We start from the raw sequence: 19,268 nt of genomic DNA, 5'->3' as shown, positions 1-19,268 counted from the left end.
CAGAAATGAAGTTATTTGTAATAAAATGGAATGACACAGGGACAAAGTATTGAACACATGAAGAAAGGGAGGTGCAAAAAGGCATGAAAAGGCAAGACACCGGTTGAAATCTATCAGTAATTAGAAAAAAAATCCTGCCCCTTGTCAGTCCATATTAATATCAGCTGGTTCAGTCTCAACTGATGGCCTATAAAAAGGTGTCTCATTACCAAGGTGTCACACGAGAAACATCTCATGATGGGTAAAAGCAAAGAGCTCTCTCAAGACCTTATTGTTGCAAAACAAACTGATGGCATTGGTTACAGAAGGATTTTGAAGCTTCTTAATGTTCCAGTGAGCACTGTTGGGGCCATATTCCAGAAGTGGGAAGAACATCATTTCACCATAAACCAGCCACAACCAGGTGCTCCTCGCAAGATTTCTGACAGAAGAGTTAAAAGAATTATCAGAAGAGTTGTCCAAGAGCCAAGGACCACTTGTAGAGAACTTCTGAAAAAAAATGGAACTAGCTGGTACAACTGTTACAAAGAAAGCAATAAGTAATGCACTCACCCTCCATGGCCTGTATGGACGCTCACCACGCAAGACATAGCTGAATAAATAGAATGTTGAAACTCATTTAAAGTTTGCTGCATAACATTTAGACAAGCCTGTGGGATACTAGGAGAATATAGTCTGGTCAGATGAGACCAAAATGGAACTCTTTGGATGCCATAATACACGCCATGTTTGGAGGTCAAATGGCACATCACCCCAAAAACACCCCAATACCAACAGTGAGGTTCGGAGGTGGGAACATCAAGGTGTGGGGCAGTTTTCCAGCATATAGTACTGGGAAACTTCATATAATTGAAGGAAGGATGAATGGAAAAATGTACCAAGACCATCTTGATAAAAATCTGCTGCCATCTACCAGGATGATGAAGATGAAACGAGGGCGGACATTTCAAGACAATCATCCCAAATACAAAGCCAAGGAAACTCTCAAATGGTTTTAAAGAAAGAAAATAAAGCTGCTAGAATGGCCTAGCCAATCGCCTGACTTAAAGCGGAGGTCCACCCTAAAATGGGCCTTCCGCTCATCGGAATCCTCCCCCCCTCCGGCGCCACAATTGGCACCTTTCAGGGGGGAGGGGGGTGCAGTTACCTGGATAATCCAGGTAACTGCACCCACTTCCGGGATAGCTCTCTGCGGAAAGGGGCGTAGATTACGCCCCTTTCCGCAAGTGCCCGCCCCCTTCCGCAAGTGCCCTGCTGCCTGCTGGGAAACACACAGATCCCAGAGGCAGCGGGGACCGTCCTTATTGCGCAGCGCGACCAGCGCATACGCAGTAGGGAACCGGGAAATGAAGCCGAAAGGCTCCATTTCCTGATTCCCATACCCAAGATGGCGGCGGCAGCACCCGAGTGACGATCTAGAGATCGGCTTCGGGTGCCGACATCGCGGGCACGCTGGACAGGTAAGTGTCACTATTTTAAAAGTCAGCAGCTGCAGTATTTGTAGCTGCTGGCTTTAAAAAAAAAAAAAAAAAAACGCGGAGTCCCAGTGGACTCCCGCTTTAAATCCAATAGAAAATCTATGGGAAGAACTAAAGATCAGAGTTCATAGAAGAGGACCACGGGACCTTCAAGGCTTGAAGACAGTTTGTGTGGAAGAATGGGGCCAAAATCACACCCGAGCAACGCATGCGACTCGTTTCTCCATACAGGAGGCGTCTTGCAGCCATCATTACCAACAAAGGATTTTGTACCAAGTATTAAATTCATTTCAGATAGCGCGTTCAATACATTTTCCCCCGTGTCATTCCATTTTATTACACAGAACTTCATTTCTGAACGTATTTGTTTTGTGGTGAAAATCTTATGTCAATAGCACCTTTAGAAATATATTTACCTAGAAAAATGGCGACGTGTTCAATACATTATTTTACCCGTTGTAAATCCTGTATAATAATAGTAATAATGAAATAATAATATAATATTAATACATAGTTATATAGTAAGAAGCTCAGTTGTCATCTTGGTAAGACGTAAACCCGTAGTAATAATCAAATCTGCAACCACGGCGCCTCCTGCATGTAGTTTCACTCCTGAGGTCAGCAGGTTGCCCCGCAGTTGCAAAGGTCACCTAAAAAAAAAAAAAATCAACTGCAATCTGATTGGCTGCTACCACTCTGCTTACCCCGGATGTAGGAGAGCCGAAACCCCTGAGACTGGCCAGAACTGGAGGCGTCCGAGTGGAAGAATATCCAGACGTGATCCCGGGAGGAGGTGAAGGCCGGAGGCATGGTGGAGCCGCATACTTTGTACTCTTCTCGCTTTGAAGACGGGCCAATCAGGAGCCAGTCCACAGAGCACTTGTGAGAGTCCTGAAGGTCAAAGTTCTTGAAGCTATGGTGTAAAAAAGTTATATAAAAAAAACAATTATTATATAAACGCACGCAGCGCCATAATTAGAGATCTACCATTAAACTTAACGTTATTAGATAAATAGAAGGCGGGTTTATGTCACCTGAGCTGCAGAGAGACTTGGGACTCCTCTCAGAAGACTTCCATTCTTCCATAGTAAGTTTCCTGAGCTTACTGACAAATATTCAGAGGTCACCAAACCGGGGGTGGGGGGGGGGGGTGTCTAAATGATAGCTACAGCTCCACCTACAGCCAAATATTTCCTATGGGTGATGGAATGTCAGTCATTCAATGACTGTATAGGGCAGTGGTTGGAAACTTGAACATCATGGAGGTCCCCAAGCATTGACCCTGGACACCTCCAGAGGGCCGCATAATAGCAGTGCATTTTCACACCTCAGCACCCAAAAATTTTGGCCCTGCTCCATTATTTTCAGCATATCACAATGCACACTGAAGAGGTTGGCATACAACCACCGCCCCCCGCCCCAGCATTGGCGTCAGTGGATGCAATAACCACCCCCAAACTTGGAATAATAAGAACCCACCGAATTGGTGTCACTGAGTATGAAAAAAAAAACATAACATTGGTCTCAGTGGGCACAATATTGACCCCAAAATGGTGCCAGTCGATGCAATAATAACCTAACAATGGTGGCAGTGAATGCAATAATAACTCCCAACATTGGTGTCAGTGAATTCAATATTAGCCCCACAATGGTGTCAGTGTACACAATAATAACCCCCAACATCAGTGTCAGGGGACGCAATAATAACCCCCAACATTGGTGTCAGTAATGTTAACCCCCCCAATTTGGTGGTCACTGGTAGTGAAGTTTAACCCTTCCTGCATTGGTCATCTTAACAGTGAATTATAATCCCCCCCCCCCCCACATTGGTAGTCAGTGGCAGGGACACTTACCGTAACCATCTCAAATCCCACCCCCAGTCAACAGTACAGTCTCTCTCATTCAGTGCCGGGGGCAGTAATACAGAGAGTGTTGCAGTGCCCAGCACCCCGCTGCCACTCTGCTCTCTGTATGGTACCCATTATCCTGCAAGATGCACACAGAGGGGCGGAAGGGCACCAGGACTATGAGGAATTTTCACACCACCTGTGTCACTCACCACACTTTCAAGGCAAGGACAGGCCAAATACCATTATTTCCTGACGCCAACATGGCAGCACACATATGATATAGCTCCGCCCCTATATCCACCCACAGGACCTGTTTAGCTCTATAAAAGTCTGACTGAGAGCCGCCTTCCCAACCCTCTGTATAAAGCAGGAGTGTCTCTGGACAGTCTGCAAAGTGGCTAGCTGATCATCACATCATACATTCTTAAAGCGGAGTTCCATCCTCCCTCCCCTCCCGTGTCACATTTGGCACCTTTCAGGGGGGAGGGGGGAGCAGATACCTGTCTAATGCAGGTATTTGCTCCCATTTCTGGGCATAGATCACCCCAGATTCTGCGGAGATCTACGCCATGTCCGGCCCCTCCCCCCCCCCATGTCTTCTGGGAGACACACAGGTCCCAGAAGACAGCAAGGACCAGTAAGATCACGCAGCGAGACTCGCACATGTGCAGTAGGGAACCAGGCTGTGAAGCCGCAAGGCTTCGCTTCCTGATTCCCTTACCGAAGATGGCGGCGCCTCCACACGAGAGCGGAGGGACAGATCGGCTTCGGGTGAGGACATCGCAGTCGCCCTGGACAGGTAAGTGTCCTTATTTTAAAAGTCAGCAGCTGCAGTATTTTGGCGGAACTCCTGTTTAACCACTTCCGGACCGTCGCATGCCGATATACATCCCTATTTTGGGGAAGGATATTGTGGTTATGGCAGCAGCTAGCTGCCATAACCCCAGTATCCCTGTGTTCGGCCGGCGGTTGGCTACAAGATAAAAGTGGTCTCTGCGGCAGATTTGTCAAGTGATCGCTTTTATCCGATGTGGAGGCAATCGCATCTGTCCCCTGGGCTGACATGTGGGGGAAGATGGGCTTCACCCGTCTCCATGACACTGCAGGGCGGAAGCGACGTCAAAATGTCACTTCCGCCCATTGCTCTTAAAAGGGACAATTTTTTTTTATTTATTTTTTTAAATGACAATATTTTTTTCTTCTTTTTTTTTTTTTTTTATTGCATTTTAGTGTAAATATGAGATTTGAGGTCTTTTTGACCCCAGATCTCATATTTAAGAGGTCATGCTTTTTTTCTATTACAAGGGATGTTTACATTCCTTGTAACAGGAATAAAAGTGACACTTTTTTTATTTTATTTTTTAAAACTGTGTAAAAATAAAAAGTAAAAGGTAAAATAAATAAGAACTTTTTTTTTTTAAACGCGCCCCGTCCCGCCGAGCTTGCGTTTAGAAGCAAACTAATACGTAAGTAGCTCCCGCATATGAAAACTGTGTTAAAACCACACATGTGAGGTATCGTCGCAATCGGTAGAGCGAGAATAATAATTCCAGCCCTAGAACTCCTCTATAACTCAAAATATGCAACCTGTAGAATTTTTTTAAATGTTGCCTATGGAGGTTTTTATGGGTAAGTAGTTTGTCGCCATTCCACGAGCAGGCGCAATTAAGCGGGACATGTTGAGTATCAATTTACTCGGCATAACATTCACAATATAAAAAAAAATTAATTGGGCTAACTTTACCGTTGTCTTATTTTTTTAATTTAAAAAAGTGTGTTCTTGTAAGACCGCTGCGCAAATACAGTTTGATAGAAAGTATTGCAACGACCACCGTTTTATTCTCTAGGATGTTAGAAAAAAAAATTATAATTTGGGGGTTCTAAGTCATTTTCTAGCAAAAAAAAAGGTTTTTAACTTAACACATCTCAAAAAGAGGCCGGTCTTAAAGTGATGAAAACATTACAGGGTGGATCCAGCAGCTCTTACTACAGTAGAGTGTGGGAGGAAAACTATCCAAGCTTCTATGTCTATTGTTAAATAAAGTCTAAGTTTGAAGCATTAAACCCTCCCATTCAAAAGCTCATTATGTATCATATGTATGCTGTCATGTTGGCGTCAGGAAAATGGAAAATTGTATCAAATACTTACCGGAATTTTCCTTTCCTGACGCCAATACATGGCAGAATACGCACCTCCCTCTGATCTTTGTGCTTTATACAGAGGATGGGGTAGGCGGCTCTCGGTCAGACTTTTATAGAGCGAAACATGTCCTGTGGGCTGATAAAGGGGCGGAGCTATATCATATGTGTGCTGCCATGTATTGGCGTCAGGAAAGGAAAATTACGGTAAGTATTTGATACAAAAGAAAAAGTTTTTCTCCCAAGGGCCTATATGCAGCTCACAGAATTGATTACTAGTTTGCAAAAATTATTGCTTTATTGATATATATATATATATATATATATATATATATATATATATATAAAAAATAATTCTAACTTTACATAGTATTCTCAAAAAAATAGGGGACAATCCACAGTGGTGAATTGTACATAGTTATTGTGGTATTTTGGACATCCACTAGAATATTGTACACCAGAGCTTATGTTGTTATCATTTTAAATGTATATGGATCTCTCTTTTTTCACTCTTTGTTCTTCGACATATTTTTTTGATAATACTATGTATTATCAAAATGTAAAAAAAAAAAATCTTTTTTTATAGTTTTTAAATTTTTTTTTCAAAATATCATTTTTTTTTTTTTTTTAATATCGTTAAAGCAATCATTTTTACAAACTAGTAATCAATTCTTTGAGCTGCATATAGGCCCTTTTTCTTTTCTATACAATTATTGGGCTAGCAGCATTCTGTCTATACCCAGGGAAGGTGGGTACCCAACCTTGCCTTAAAGTGGTGTTGCCACCAAAAAATAAAAAAGTGTTTAAAATTCTTAAAAAAATAAATAAAAATAAATAATAATTGGAAAAAAAAATTTTTTTTACTCACTTCTAAATACCTGTTGCTAGGGGGTCCCTCGTAGTCTGACTTCATTCCCCCGCATCGACCCTGGGACAGGTAATGCAGGCCATACAGTGGTCGAATTTCAAACAAACTTTCTTTTCAAAATCAGAATTTTTGTTTTTTTTGTGATCCGATGATGCCACCATTGATTTTCGAAATTCGGCCGACCAAGCCTTCAATTTCACCTCATGTTGTTACAGAAAAGAATTTTCTTGGCCGGGAATGTTCTTTTCTCTCCGTAAATTTTCTTTTCTTATTACATTTCTCGCATGATTCTCCCATCATTGATTAGAAAATCGTTCGTTTTTCAAAAAATTTCCAACATGTCCGATTGCTTAAATTTTATTTCCGCACGAAAATCGGCTGTTGCTGCAGACAACTAATGGTGTGAAATTCATACGAAAATTCTTAGATACGATTCTCGAAAGAAAATTCTTTCGAAATTCGAACCGTGTATGGCCGGCATTAGTGTCTGATTATTAAAAGTCAGCAGCTGCAGTATTTGTAGCTGCTGACTTTTAATTTTTTTTTTTTTTAGGGGCACCCCACTTTAAGTATTTGATACAATTTTCCATTGTTCAACTTCACACCAGCAGGTGGCATTAGTGTGAGAAAAGAATGGGACAGCACATTGCACCACATCCCGATGCTCTGCAATACATCACAAGGAAAAGAAACTCATTTGGTTCCTAATTCACCCAATGCATTAAAGCAAAACTCCGGCCTTCCCTTCCGTCTTGCACGGTTATACCATCTCCTCTCTTGGACTGAAATGACTTACTCCGATTTCACTGCACACTGTGAGCTTCTCACAATGCCATTAAAGCACAGAGAAACAGAGCGCACACCAGCCCTAGTGCATTAAAGTTTATTTAACTCAATAAAAGGTTAAAAAAGCCAGGTATGTCACTCACAAACATCCGTTGAGTAGTAGCATTGGTATTTACAGCTCCACTGTTGCCTCCTTCCCCGATTTTAGGCTCCCTGCAGTAGCTAGCAATACGGATGGTTAAGTACTCGGTTCGCTTGCTGGCTGCAGGTACACTCTCTATCCACGCCTCACACGCACGGACCTGCCGGCTCTGGATGACGTCACTCGCAATGGGGGGCGGATCTCTCAACGTGTGTACTGACTCTGACGCTGGCTATGACTGTTCCCACGACAACATGTTTCGGAGGCGTGGCCTCCTTCTTCAGGTGACGCCCTAATGTGTGCTTACAGCATAAATACGCTGACACCCTCCCCGCCCTCCCTGCTAGTGCCAATCACAGGGAGCCTAACATCTAGGGGAGGAGACAAGCCCATCTACCAATCAAGAAGAGCGACAAGGAAACAAGGATATTATAAGACTACTATTACAATCTTAGCTATTAGAAGTTCTTTCAATGTATATCTGCATGTAACCATAACAAGGAAATTAAATAAAATTATATTATATATACATAAAATTAAGATAATACTAAAAACTGAACCAACAAAATTAGTATATATAAAGAATTAAATTAGAAAAAAGAATTTTATATCAAATTAAGAATAAAAATAAAAATAAAAATAAAAATAGAAATAGAAATGAAAAATAAAAATAAAAATAAAAATAAAAAATAATAAATAAAAAATAAAATATAAAAAATAATAATAATAAAAATAAAAATAAAAATAAATATAAAAAAATAAAAATAAAATTAATATAAATAAAAGTAAAATTATATACATATATATATATACATACACATATAAACATGTACACATACATACATACACACACATGCACCTAGAAACAATTTTTTGCAAATGGATGAATGAACTATATGAATTTTTTAAAAAAGAATAAAAAATAAGAAAAAAAAAATTATATATATATAAATTAGAAGTCTATTAGAGGGGACTAGTACAGATGGGTTTCTGAGATATATAGATATATAAATATATAAATATATAAATATATAAATATATAAATTCTCTTCATATGGAGACAAAAGCTATTTCTTTGTAGCAAGTGTATATATATACATAACAAATACATCATATATATACATTGTATTATATATAATATACAAATATTCTGCATATATATCTCTCTCTGTATATACTTGCACCTCTGCATACCAGCATGCATGTTATCAGCTTGAACACTCCTTTCATCTGGTGGGCGGTACAGATAGCCTAGGGTTATATGAGGGCCCCAATTTCCAGCTCCTCGTTTAGCCCTTCCGGTGCCATACTATTTAACGTAAAAATCCAGAAGGATTCACGTTTGCACAATCTGTCAAACCGTTCACCCTCCGGTATGGACATCGGAATGGCTTCTATACCAAACAATTCTAACCCTTTGGTGCTACCGACATGCTTGTGTTTAAAGTGGCGGGGTACACTATGTTTCTCTATTTTCTTCTCTATAAATCTCCTGTGTTCACCGAAGCGAGTTCTCATTTCGCGTACTGTCCTACCCACGTAGAGGAACCCACAAGGGCACCTTAGCCCATAGATTACAAACTGTGTACTGCAACATATGAATTGTTTAATCTGAAACTTACGGCCATCCTTGCAGCTAAATGTTGTTAGTCCATGTGTGATAAATCTGCATGCCTTACATTTTTTACTTTTACATTTAAAGCTGCCTATAATATCAAAAAGCTGGGGTATGGTACGCATATTTTGATTGTGACTTTTCACCTTTTTGATACGACTGGGGGCAATAATACTCTTTATGTTTTTAGCGCGTCTAAACACTACCTGAGGTTTTTTTGGGAGAATTTTACCCAAAATTTTATCCTGGCCCAAAATAGGCCAATACTTTTGTACTGCTCTCTTTATAGCCCAGTGTTGGTCATTAAAGGTGGTGATAAATGGTATATCACGCTGATCTTTTTCCCACATATTTTCCTTCTTGTTATCAGGGATTCCGTTCCGCTATATGAACGGAATCCCTGATAACAAGAAGGAAAATATGTGGGAAAAAGATCAGCGTGATATACCATTTATCACCACCTTTAATGACCAACACTGGGCTATAAAGAGAGCAGTACAAAAGTATTGGCCTATTTTGGGCCAGGATAAAATTTTGGGTAAAATTCTCCCAAAAAAACCTCAGGTAGTGTTTAGACGCGCTAAAAACATAAAGAGTATTATTGCCCCCAGTCGTATCAAAAAGGTGAAAAGTCACAATCAAAATATGCGTACCATACCCCAGCTTTTTGATATTATAGGCAGCTTTAAATGTAAAAGTAAAAAATGTAAGGCATGCAGATTTATCACACATGGACTAACAACATTTAGCTGCAAGGATGGCCGTAAGTTTCAGATTAAACAATTCATATGTTGCAGTACACAGTTTGTAATCTATGGGCTAAGGTGCCCTTGTGGGTTCCTCTACGTGGGTAGGACAGTACGCGAAATGAGAACTCGCTTCGGTGAACACAGGAGATTTATAGAGAAGAAAATAGAGAAACATAGTGTACCCCGCCACTTTAAACACAAGCATGTCGGTAGCACCAAAGGGTTAGAATTGTTTGGTATAGAAGCCATTCCGATGTCCATACCGGAGGGTGAACGGTTTGACAGATTGTGCAAACGTGAATCCTTCTGGATTTTTACGTTAAATAGTATGGCACCGGAAGGGCTAAACGAGGAGCTGGAAATTGGGGCCCTCATATAACCCTAGGCTATCTGTACCGCCCACCAGATGAAAGGAGTGTTCAAGCTGATAACATGCATGCTGGTATGCAGAGGTGCAAGTATATACAGAGAGAGATATATATGCAGAATATTTGTATATTATATATAATACAATGTATATATATGATGTATTTGTTATGTATATATATACACTTGCTACAAAGAAATAGCTTTTGTCTCCATATGAAGAGAATTTATATATTTATATATTTATATATTTATATATCTATATATCTCAGAAACCCATCTGTACTAGTCCCCTCTAATAGACTTCTAATTTATATATATATAATTTTTTTTTTCTTATTTTTTATTCTTTTTTAAAAAATTCATATAGTTCATTCATCCATTTGCAAAAAATTGTTTCTAGGTGCATGTGTGTGTATGTATGTATGTGTACATGTTTATATGTGTATGTATATATATATATGTATATAATTTTACTTTTATTTATATTAATTTTATTTTTATTTTTTTATATTTATTTTTATTTTTATTTTTATTATTATTATTTTTTATATTTTATTTTTTATTTTTTATTTATTATTTTTTATTTTTATTTTTATTTTTATTTTTATTTTTCATTTCTATTTCTATTTTTACTTTTTATTTTTATTTTTATTCTTAATTTGATATAAAATTCTTTTTTCTAATTTAATTCTTTATATATACTAATTTTGTTGGTTCAGTTTTTAGTATTATCTTAATTTTATGTATATATAATATAATTTTATTTAATTTCCTTGTTATGGTTACATGCAGATATACATTGAAAGAACTTCTAATAGCTAAGATTGTAATAGTAGTCTTATAATATCCTTGTTTCCTTGTCGCTCTTCTTGATTGGTAGATGGGCTTGTCTCCTCCCCTAGATGTTAGGCTCCCTGTGATTGGCACTAGCAGGGAGGGCGGGGAGGGTGTCAGCGTATTTATGCTGTAAGCACACATTAGGGCGTCACCTGAAGAAGGAGGCCACGCCTCCGAAACATGTTGTCGTGGGAACAGGCATAGCCAGCGTCAGAGTCAGTACACACGTTGAGAGATCCGCCCCCCATTGCGAGTGACGTCATCCAGAGCCGGCAGGTCCGTGCGTGTGAGGCGTGGATAGAGAGTGTACCTGCAGCCAGCAAGCGAACCGAGTACTTAACCATCCGTATTGCTAGCTACTGCAGGGAGCCTAAAATCGGGGAAGGAGGCAACAGTGGAGCTGTAAATACCAATGCTACTACTCAACGGATGTTTGTGAGTGACATACCTGGCTTTTTTAACCTTTTATTGAGTTAAATAAACTTTAATGCACTAGGGCTGGTGTGCGCTCTGTTTCTCTGTGCTTTTTAGGTTTGTCTGCCACCCAGTGGACTTTAATAAGAGCAGCAACACCCAGAGTGGATGTAACAAGCAATATATATTGTGCAGAGGTATTCTGGAGGAACTGGATAGGATGTGACAGCGCCGTACTTGATTTATTTTGTTTCCTGTTGTCACCAGGGCCAGATTAAGAACATCATGGGCCTGGTGCTGAGGATTTTGGTGGGGCCTTTTATAAACAATAAATAAATAAAAATGCAAACTATTTTTTGTGATAACAAATTAAATTAAAGAGAGAGAGGGAGGATGAGAGAGAGAGAGAAAGGGGGTGAAAGAGGGGTAAGGGAGGGAGGATGTGAGAGAAAGGGGGGGTGAGAGAGAGGATGGGAATGACATCAACGCAGCCTGGCCAAGGCAAGTGACCGAAGGCACAGAACCCAGAAGGAAGACCGGGTGAAGATGGAAGTGCCCGGGCTCCGCCGGTTGATCACAGCACAGCACTGGAGGGCTCAGTCTGACAATTTAAGTGTACCCTAATGTGCTAATATGCTGTGCATACTTGTACATTATGGCATAACCTACCCCAGGGCCTCTAAAAAGTCGTAATGTTAGAAAAGTTTACTACCGCTTTAATATCACGAGCCTCTCATGGGGCCCCCTACTGACCCTGTGGCCCTTGGGCAGTGCCTAAGTGCATAGTTGTCAACATTTCAAAAATATTTTCAGGGACGCTTTTCTTTACAATTGCTATATTTATAGTAGCTGACATCCCCCGTGTTCCTCTATACATCACAATAGTAATTACAAAATGAAATAAGTACTAATAATGGGGCGGAACAAATATGAGGACTGTGAGGTTTCCTTTAGTTGAACTGACAAAAGTGCCCATTCTAGAGCTGGTAACATTGAGGATATTCAGTATAATTTTAAAGAACAGTTTTTGTGGGTAAGAGGCATAGGGGAGGAGTATGGATGGTATACAAGTGGGAAGTATGTGCAGGTGAGGGAGAGGAATGTGGAGGGTCTAACAGTGGGCACTATGTACACGAGAGGAGTGCAGAGGGTATGGCAGAAGGCACTTTGTACAGGAGAGGAGTGTGAAGGGTATGACAGTGGGCAGTATGCACAGCAGAGGAGTGTAGAGGGTATGACATTGGGCACTATGTATAAGAGAAGAGTGTGGAGGGTATGACAGTGAACAATATGTACAGGAGTGTGGAGGGCATGACAGTGGGCACTATGTACAGGAGAGAAGTGTGGAGAGTAGGACAGTAAGCAGTAATTACAGGAGAAGATTGTGGAGGGAGGGTATGACGTGGGCACTATGTATAGGAGAGGAGTATGGAGGGTATGACAGTGAGTAGTATGTACAGGAGAGGAGTGTGGAGAGTATGACAGTGGGCGCTATGTATAGGAGAGAAGTGTTGGAGGTATGACAGTGGGCACTATGTATAGGAGAGAAGTATGGAGGGTATGACAGTGAGTAGTATGTACAGGAGAGGAGTGCGGAGGGTATGACAGTGGGTAGTATGTACAGGAGAGGAGTGCGGAGGGTATGACAGTGGGTGCTATGCATAGGAGAGAAGTGTTGGAGGTATGACAGTGGGCACTATGTATAGGAGAGGAGTATGGAGGGTATGACAATGAGTAGTATGTATAGGAGAGGAGTATGGAGGGTATGACAGTGGGCAATATGTACAGGAGAGAAGTGTATGACAGTGGGCACTATTTACAAGAGAGGAGGAGTGTGTAGGATAGGATATGACAGCGGGCGTTATGTATAGGAGAGGAGTGTGTAGGATATGACAGTGAGCAGTATGTACAGCAGAGAAGTGTGGAGAGTATGACAGCGGGCACTATGTACAGGAGAGACGTGTAGAGAGTATGACAGCGGGCACTATGTATAGGAGAGAAGTGTAGAGAGTATGACAGCGGGCACTGTGTATAGGAGAGGAGGACGAAGTAATCTGGGAAGGAAAAATTTAAAGGTTTGTGGAAGGATGTTTAGGGACTGCGTAGTGGTTAAGTGGGCCAGACATGGATTGAAATTACACCAATTAAGCAGAGACCAGCCATAGTCGATCTATGTATGGGCTAGCTGGTTTTACACAAGTCAACCTATTAACCAACTTGAGTACAACCAGCCTGTCAGGTTTTCCCCAAAACAATCAGTGCTGCCAGCTATAGTTAGCAACACTAATCATTGTATTGACTGGCAGAACACAATAACACTGCGGAAGTGATTGCCCCATTCACAGGTCAGCAGGTGAGAGGGTGTGTGGGGACAGGCTGGGGAGAGATACTAGTCAGTCCCTGGGTAGGCTCTGGTTAGTATCAGAGTCAGATACACACAGGTTCCATATGCCACGATTGTTAGAGCGAGAACAATAATTCTAGCACTAGACCTCCTCTGTAACTCTAAACATGTAACCTGTAAAAAAATGTAAAGCAAAATCGTGCTAACTTTAGTGTTTTTTTTTTTATGAATGAAACAGTTTCTTTCCAAAAAAAAGTTTGAAAAATTGCTGCGCAAATATCGTATAACATAAAAAGTTGCAAAGACCACCATTTTATTCCATAGGGTGTCTGCTAAAACAATATATAATGTTTGAGGGTTCTGAGTAATTTTCTAGGATAAAAAAAATGATGATTTTTACATGTAGGAGAGAAGTCTCAGAATGGGCCTGGGTGGCAAGGGGTTAATTATCATAAGTTATCTACAAATAATTATTATAAGCCCTGTGAATTCATCCTCTCCGTCTGCTGCAGAGTGTTCCAGCTTGTATTTATACTGTCGCTCTGTATGCAGCTTCTGACAGGCTGCGCAAGGAGCCCTGTATCTCCGGAACCATAGATGATAGCAGCCCCATATTTGAACCAGTGCTGGAGTGGGTCTTTAGCTACCTACCCCCCAAAGGTGGGGTCTCTGTGACTCCTGATCGCCGAGCTACAATTCTCGAAGTCGATCTTTTTTTTTTTTTTTTTTTTTTTTTTTTTTTTGGCAAATGGGCCTATCTTGAGAAAGGGGCCTGGAGCTGCAGCTCCAATAGCCCCTATGTTAATCCGGCCCTGGTTGTCACAATGCCATTACTAGTTTAAAATGAATAAATAAAAATTCCAGTATATATCCCATAGTTTGTAGACACTATAACTTTTGCGCAAACCAATCAATATACGCTTATTTTTTTTTATTGTTTTTTTTTTTTTTACCAAAAATATTTAGTAGAATACATATTGGCCTAAATTGATGAAGAAATTAGATTTTTTTTTTTTACTTTTTTTTTATTGGATATAGCAGAAAGTAAAAAAATTTTGTTTAAAAAAAAAAATTGTCAGTCGTTTTTTGTTTATAGCCCAAAAAATAAAAACCGCAGATCAAATACCACCAAAAGAAAGCTCTATTTGTGGGGGGAAAAAAGGACATCGATTTTATTTGCAATTTTCAGCTAAAAAACACAGCGCCATATCGCAAAAAATGGCCTGGCCATTAAGGGGGGTAATTCTTCTGGAGTGCAAGTGGTGGCAACATTTCAAGTCACTTTTAGGGCAGAAAATCAAATCAAATCTGGCAGACTGGCCTGTTATGGGGGATAAGAAATAAATCCTGGCCAATGAGCACAATCCTACATGCAGTGATTTAGGAGGGGGGGGAGAGAATGGTGCTTTCAATTAATGAGTGGATCTGCGTTTTAATTGGCTGTGCGGTTTATTACCTTATTGTAATGACGTCCCCGTGATCTCCCTGGATGTACCAGCTGCAATTCATGGTTGGGGGGTAGTTGAGCGGCCACGCTGGACTGTAGATCACCCCTCTCCTCTCAGTGTGCTGTTCCAGTTTACCGCTGCATGCAGCTGCCAAGACACAACGTTTCAGACAAAATAGATTATCTATAATATATCTAAAACCCAATTTATATCTTGTTATGAAAAGTTAAAGTGGTTATAAACCTCAGACATGACATATGAACAAAGCATATCCCTCTATAGTGTGCACTTGTCTCAGTCCAGAGCACCAAGTGTCCTTTCAGTCTGCTGCCTCCTTCCCTTGCTTATCAGCATGAGTCACTTCTGACAAGTCTCCCTGACACCAAGAGAAAAATGGTGACAGGGGAGGGATCTCCAGCACACAGCCTGTGACTGTCAGCCTCAGCTCTGTTCCTGTGTGCTGTGTGAAGGGGGGGGGTGTCTCTTCCCTCCAATCAGCTTTTAGAGCTCTCTTCACTGAGCTCTGCAGAGTGTGATTTTAGCTCCTGGATCTCTTTTTTTCTGACAGCCAAGACAAGCTTTAATACATTCTGCACTTGAATTGCTGTAGAGAAGAAAAGACTGCAGATTAGAGGTGCACCGAATGGAATTTTTGGTGCCGAAACCGAAAATGACAGTTAAAAAAAATATATAAATATAATATATATATATTTTTTATTATTATTATTATTTTTTATTATATAATTATAAAAATATAATTTATATATATATATATATATATATATATATATATATATATATATATGTATATATATATATGTATATATATATATAAATTATATTTTTTATAATTATATAATAAAAAATAAATATATATATATATATATATATATATATATATATATATATATATATATATATATATATATATATATATATATATATATATATATATATATATATACACACACACATCTATCTAATTATTATATTCACCTTTTTAATTAATATTGTGAATTTAAATGAATATGAATTTATTGTTGGCCATTATCAGCACCTTTGCGTCAAAGAAAGCTCAAGAAAAATGTATACATTTAAATTCTATGTATGTCTTCACAACTGTTCCGTTGCGCTTCTGTTGTGGTGTTAAAAATTCTGCTTGCTGAATTTTTGGTCAGTTTAAAAAAAAAAAAAGCACCAAAAACGCACCTTTCCATTGAAATGAATTGAAAATGCAGCATGAATGCATCAATAACGCACCCCTTGTTAAGTTTTTGATGTGGTTTCTGAGTCAAAAACACACCATAAGCACAAAAAAATTTACTTAAAATCGCAACAGAATCACGTGCATTTTTGGCGGTTTTGGCTCCATTATTGCCACCTTTTTCTCTTATCAGCAAAATGCAGATAATATCATTTTCGCCCGATATGTTGCGGCCGCCGAAATTTCGGTGCATCTCTACCGCAGATAAACAGGTAGAACTTATGTAGGAAGATTTGTTTCATTTCTGTGTTTACAACCACATTAAGGGAACAGTTGGAAGAACTGTCTTCTAGCTGAGACCATTCACTTCCTGTCTTGGAGACAGAACAGGAAGTGAGAGAAAATCTCACTACAGTCACTAGAACAAGTATCCCCATTGGAAGATTTCCCCTCGATTGCTGATCCTGTGACAACAGTAACATTTTGAGTTTCCCCTTACCTTAAAGAAGGAATCCACCTAAAAAAATTTATTAAAAGCCAGCAGCTACAAACTTTTTATAAATGGACACTTACCTGTCCTGGAGTCCAGCGATGTCGGCAGCCGAAGCCGAAGCTCTCGGCTGCTGCCGACGCCATTCTCGGTGAGCGAATAAGGAAGTGAAGTGTTGCGGCTTCACTTCTCAGTTCCCTACTGAGCATGTGCGAGTTGTGCAGCGCAATGAGAATGGTCCACACTGTCTCTGGGACCTGTGTGTGTCCCAGCAGACAGCGTGGCGGGACAGGAAGAGGCATAGACACGTGGGAGTCTATGCCCGGAAGTGTGTGCAAATACCTGTCTTAGACAGGTATCTGCACCCCCCTGAAAGGTGTCAAATGTGACACCGGAGGGGGGGGGGGGGTTCCGAAAAAGCGGAGGTTCAATTTTTGTGTGAACCTCCACTTTAAGTCCTGGTGACACAGTCAGGACAAATAGAGGCGGTGACTCTTTCAAACAGGGACAAAGACACTGATAATAATCCAGTAATAATAATAATAATCCAAACTAGAAAAGCTATAATTTCTGGGGAAATTGTGTGAAGTGTTCTTGCCTCCACCTACTGGAGTGGGCGGAGTAACTGGGTGGAGTGGCTTGAGTAACTGTTGTGTGGTTGGAGTGGCCGGAGTAACTGTGAAAAGTGTTAAAAAGTTTAACATTTTAAAAAGTATAAATAGTAGTAAAAAAGTTGAAGAAGTCCCATCATTAGCTGAAAGAGCTGAAATATTTTTTTCGAAAATTATAATTTTTTGGAAAAAGATTTTTTTTTATTTTTTCAAAAATATTTTTTTTTTTCAAAAAAATGTTTTTAATTATTATTTTTTATGGGGTGTTCATAATGTTTTGGCTGATTATGTTGTGGTCTAAATTATTTGGCTGATTATAGGGGGGGTCATAATGTTTTGGCTGATCATGTTGTGGACATACTGTTTTGGCTGATCATGGGGTGGTCATAATGTTTTGGCTGGTCATAATGTTTTAATGTTTTGGCTGATCATGGGGTGGACATAATGTTTTGGCCGATCATGGGGTGGTCATAATATTTTGGCTGATAACGGGGTGGTCATAAATTATTTGACTGATCATGTTGTGGACATACAGTTTTGGCTGATCATGGGGGGGGGGGTCATAATGTTTTTGCTGGTCATAATGTTTTGGCTGATTATGGGGTTGTCAGCTTTTGTCACCTCCCTCGCTAGTTTTGAACATTTCACCATTCATTCCTATGGGACAAATTTTGCCGCAAAAACGACGATATTTCGCGAAACGTTCCACAAAGTAATAGCACACCAATCGGGAACAATCCGCACATTTCGGTATATTACTGTCTATGTCGTGTAAAAGCTGTGGGAGGAGTTAGGGTGGTAAAATTGGGCTATAATAATAATAATATATATGTGAGATAACAGTAAGTGGTCTTGCTATGCAAGAACACTTAAAGCGGAGGTCCACCCTAAAGTGGAGCTTCCGCTCATTGGAACCCTCCCCCCCTCCGGCGCCACAATTGCCATCTTTCAGGGGGGAGGGGGGTGCAGGTACCTGTACAGTACAGGTATCTGCACCCACTTCCGGCATAGATATCTGCAGAATCTACGCCCCTTTCCGCAGAATCTACGCCCCTTTCTGAAAGTCCCCCGCTGTCTGCTGGGAAACACACGGATCCCAGAGACAGCGGGGACCATCCTAATTGCGCAGCGCGACTCGCGCATTGCGCAGTAGGGAACCGGAAAATGAAGCCGCAAGGCTCCACTTCCGGATTCCCATACCCAAGATGGCGTGGCGGCAGCACCTGAGAGACGATCGAGAGATCGGCTTCGGGTGCCGACATCGCGGGCACGCTGGGCGGGTAAGTGTCATTATTTTAAAAGTCAGCAGCTGCAGTATTTGTAGCTGCTGGCTTTAAAAAAAAACAAAAAAAAAAAACGGCGGAACTCCCGCTTTAATAATGTAGCTGCTGACTTTTAGTTTCTATGATGAGCTCCATCTAGTGGTCATAGTGTGGTATTTCCCAGAAATACATCAAATCAGGGAAATGTCACATTATGACCACTGGGTGACGTTGACAATCATAGAAAATAAAGGCATTAAGCAAATCTGGGGTATCAAGAATGTTTTTTTTTTTTTCCTCTGTTGGAGCAAATTGGATCAAACTTTATTGGTTGAACTGAATGGACTGACTTTTTTCAACCAGACTTACTATGTAAATTATGGGGACTATTTGCAGTTGTTCGAGACATTCACACAGTGATTTTTTAAATAAATAGAGCAGAACATGCTGGGCTGCCGAGTTCTGTTATCTTTGTTCTGCAGTAATAATAACATAAGATAAAAAATTCATACAAGTAAAAAAAAAAGCAATTCCTCACCTGTAAAGGGGAAAGCGGTATCTACCCATCCCGGGGACAGCGCATTAACTGCAAGAGACAATCAGACGGGACAAGGTATCAGTCTCAGCATCTCTGTACTTGGAATGATTTTGACTCTTACAGG

At 40.2% G+C, this 19,268-nt stretch overlaps 1 protein-coding gene across 1 annotated transcript in view; it reads right to left on the bottom strand.

Annotated features, from left to right (window-relative positions):
• The window catches only part of LRP3 (LDL receptor related protein 3), a 70,619-nt gene that overhangs the window by 19,007 nt on the left and 32,344 nt on the right, over positions 1 to 19,268 (bottom strand). Inside the window, exons 2-4 of the mRNA XM_077452710.1 lie at positions 19,145 to 19,192; positions 15,048 to 15,186; positions 2,183 to 2,391 (exon numbers count right to left, since the gene is read on the bottom strand). Coding sequence (XP_077308836.1) covers positions 2,183 to 2,391; positions 15,048 to 15,186; positions 19,145 to 19,192 — 396 coding nt within the window. The remainder of the gene's footprint in view (positions 1 to 2,182; positions 2,392 to 15,047; positions 15,187 to 19,144; positions 19,193 to 19,268) is intronic.

The sequence above is a fragment of the Lithobates pipiens genome, unplaced genomic scaffold (genome assembly GCF_037356315.1).
Source record: "Lithobates pipiens isolate NorthernLeopardFrog02 unplaced genomic scaffold, aLitPip1_a1.2 Scaffold_10, whole genome shotgun sequence".
Lineage (NCBI taxonomy): Eukaryota > Metazoa > Chordata > Amphibia > Anura > Ranidae > Lithobates > Lithobates pipiens.
This window is presented reverse-complemented; position numbering and strand designations above follow the sequence as displayed.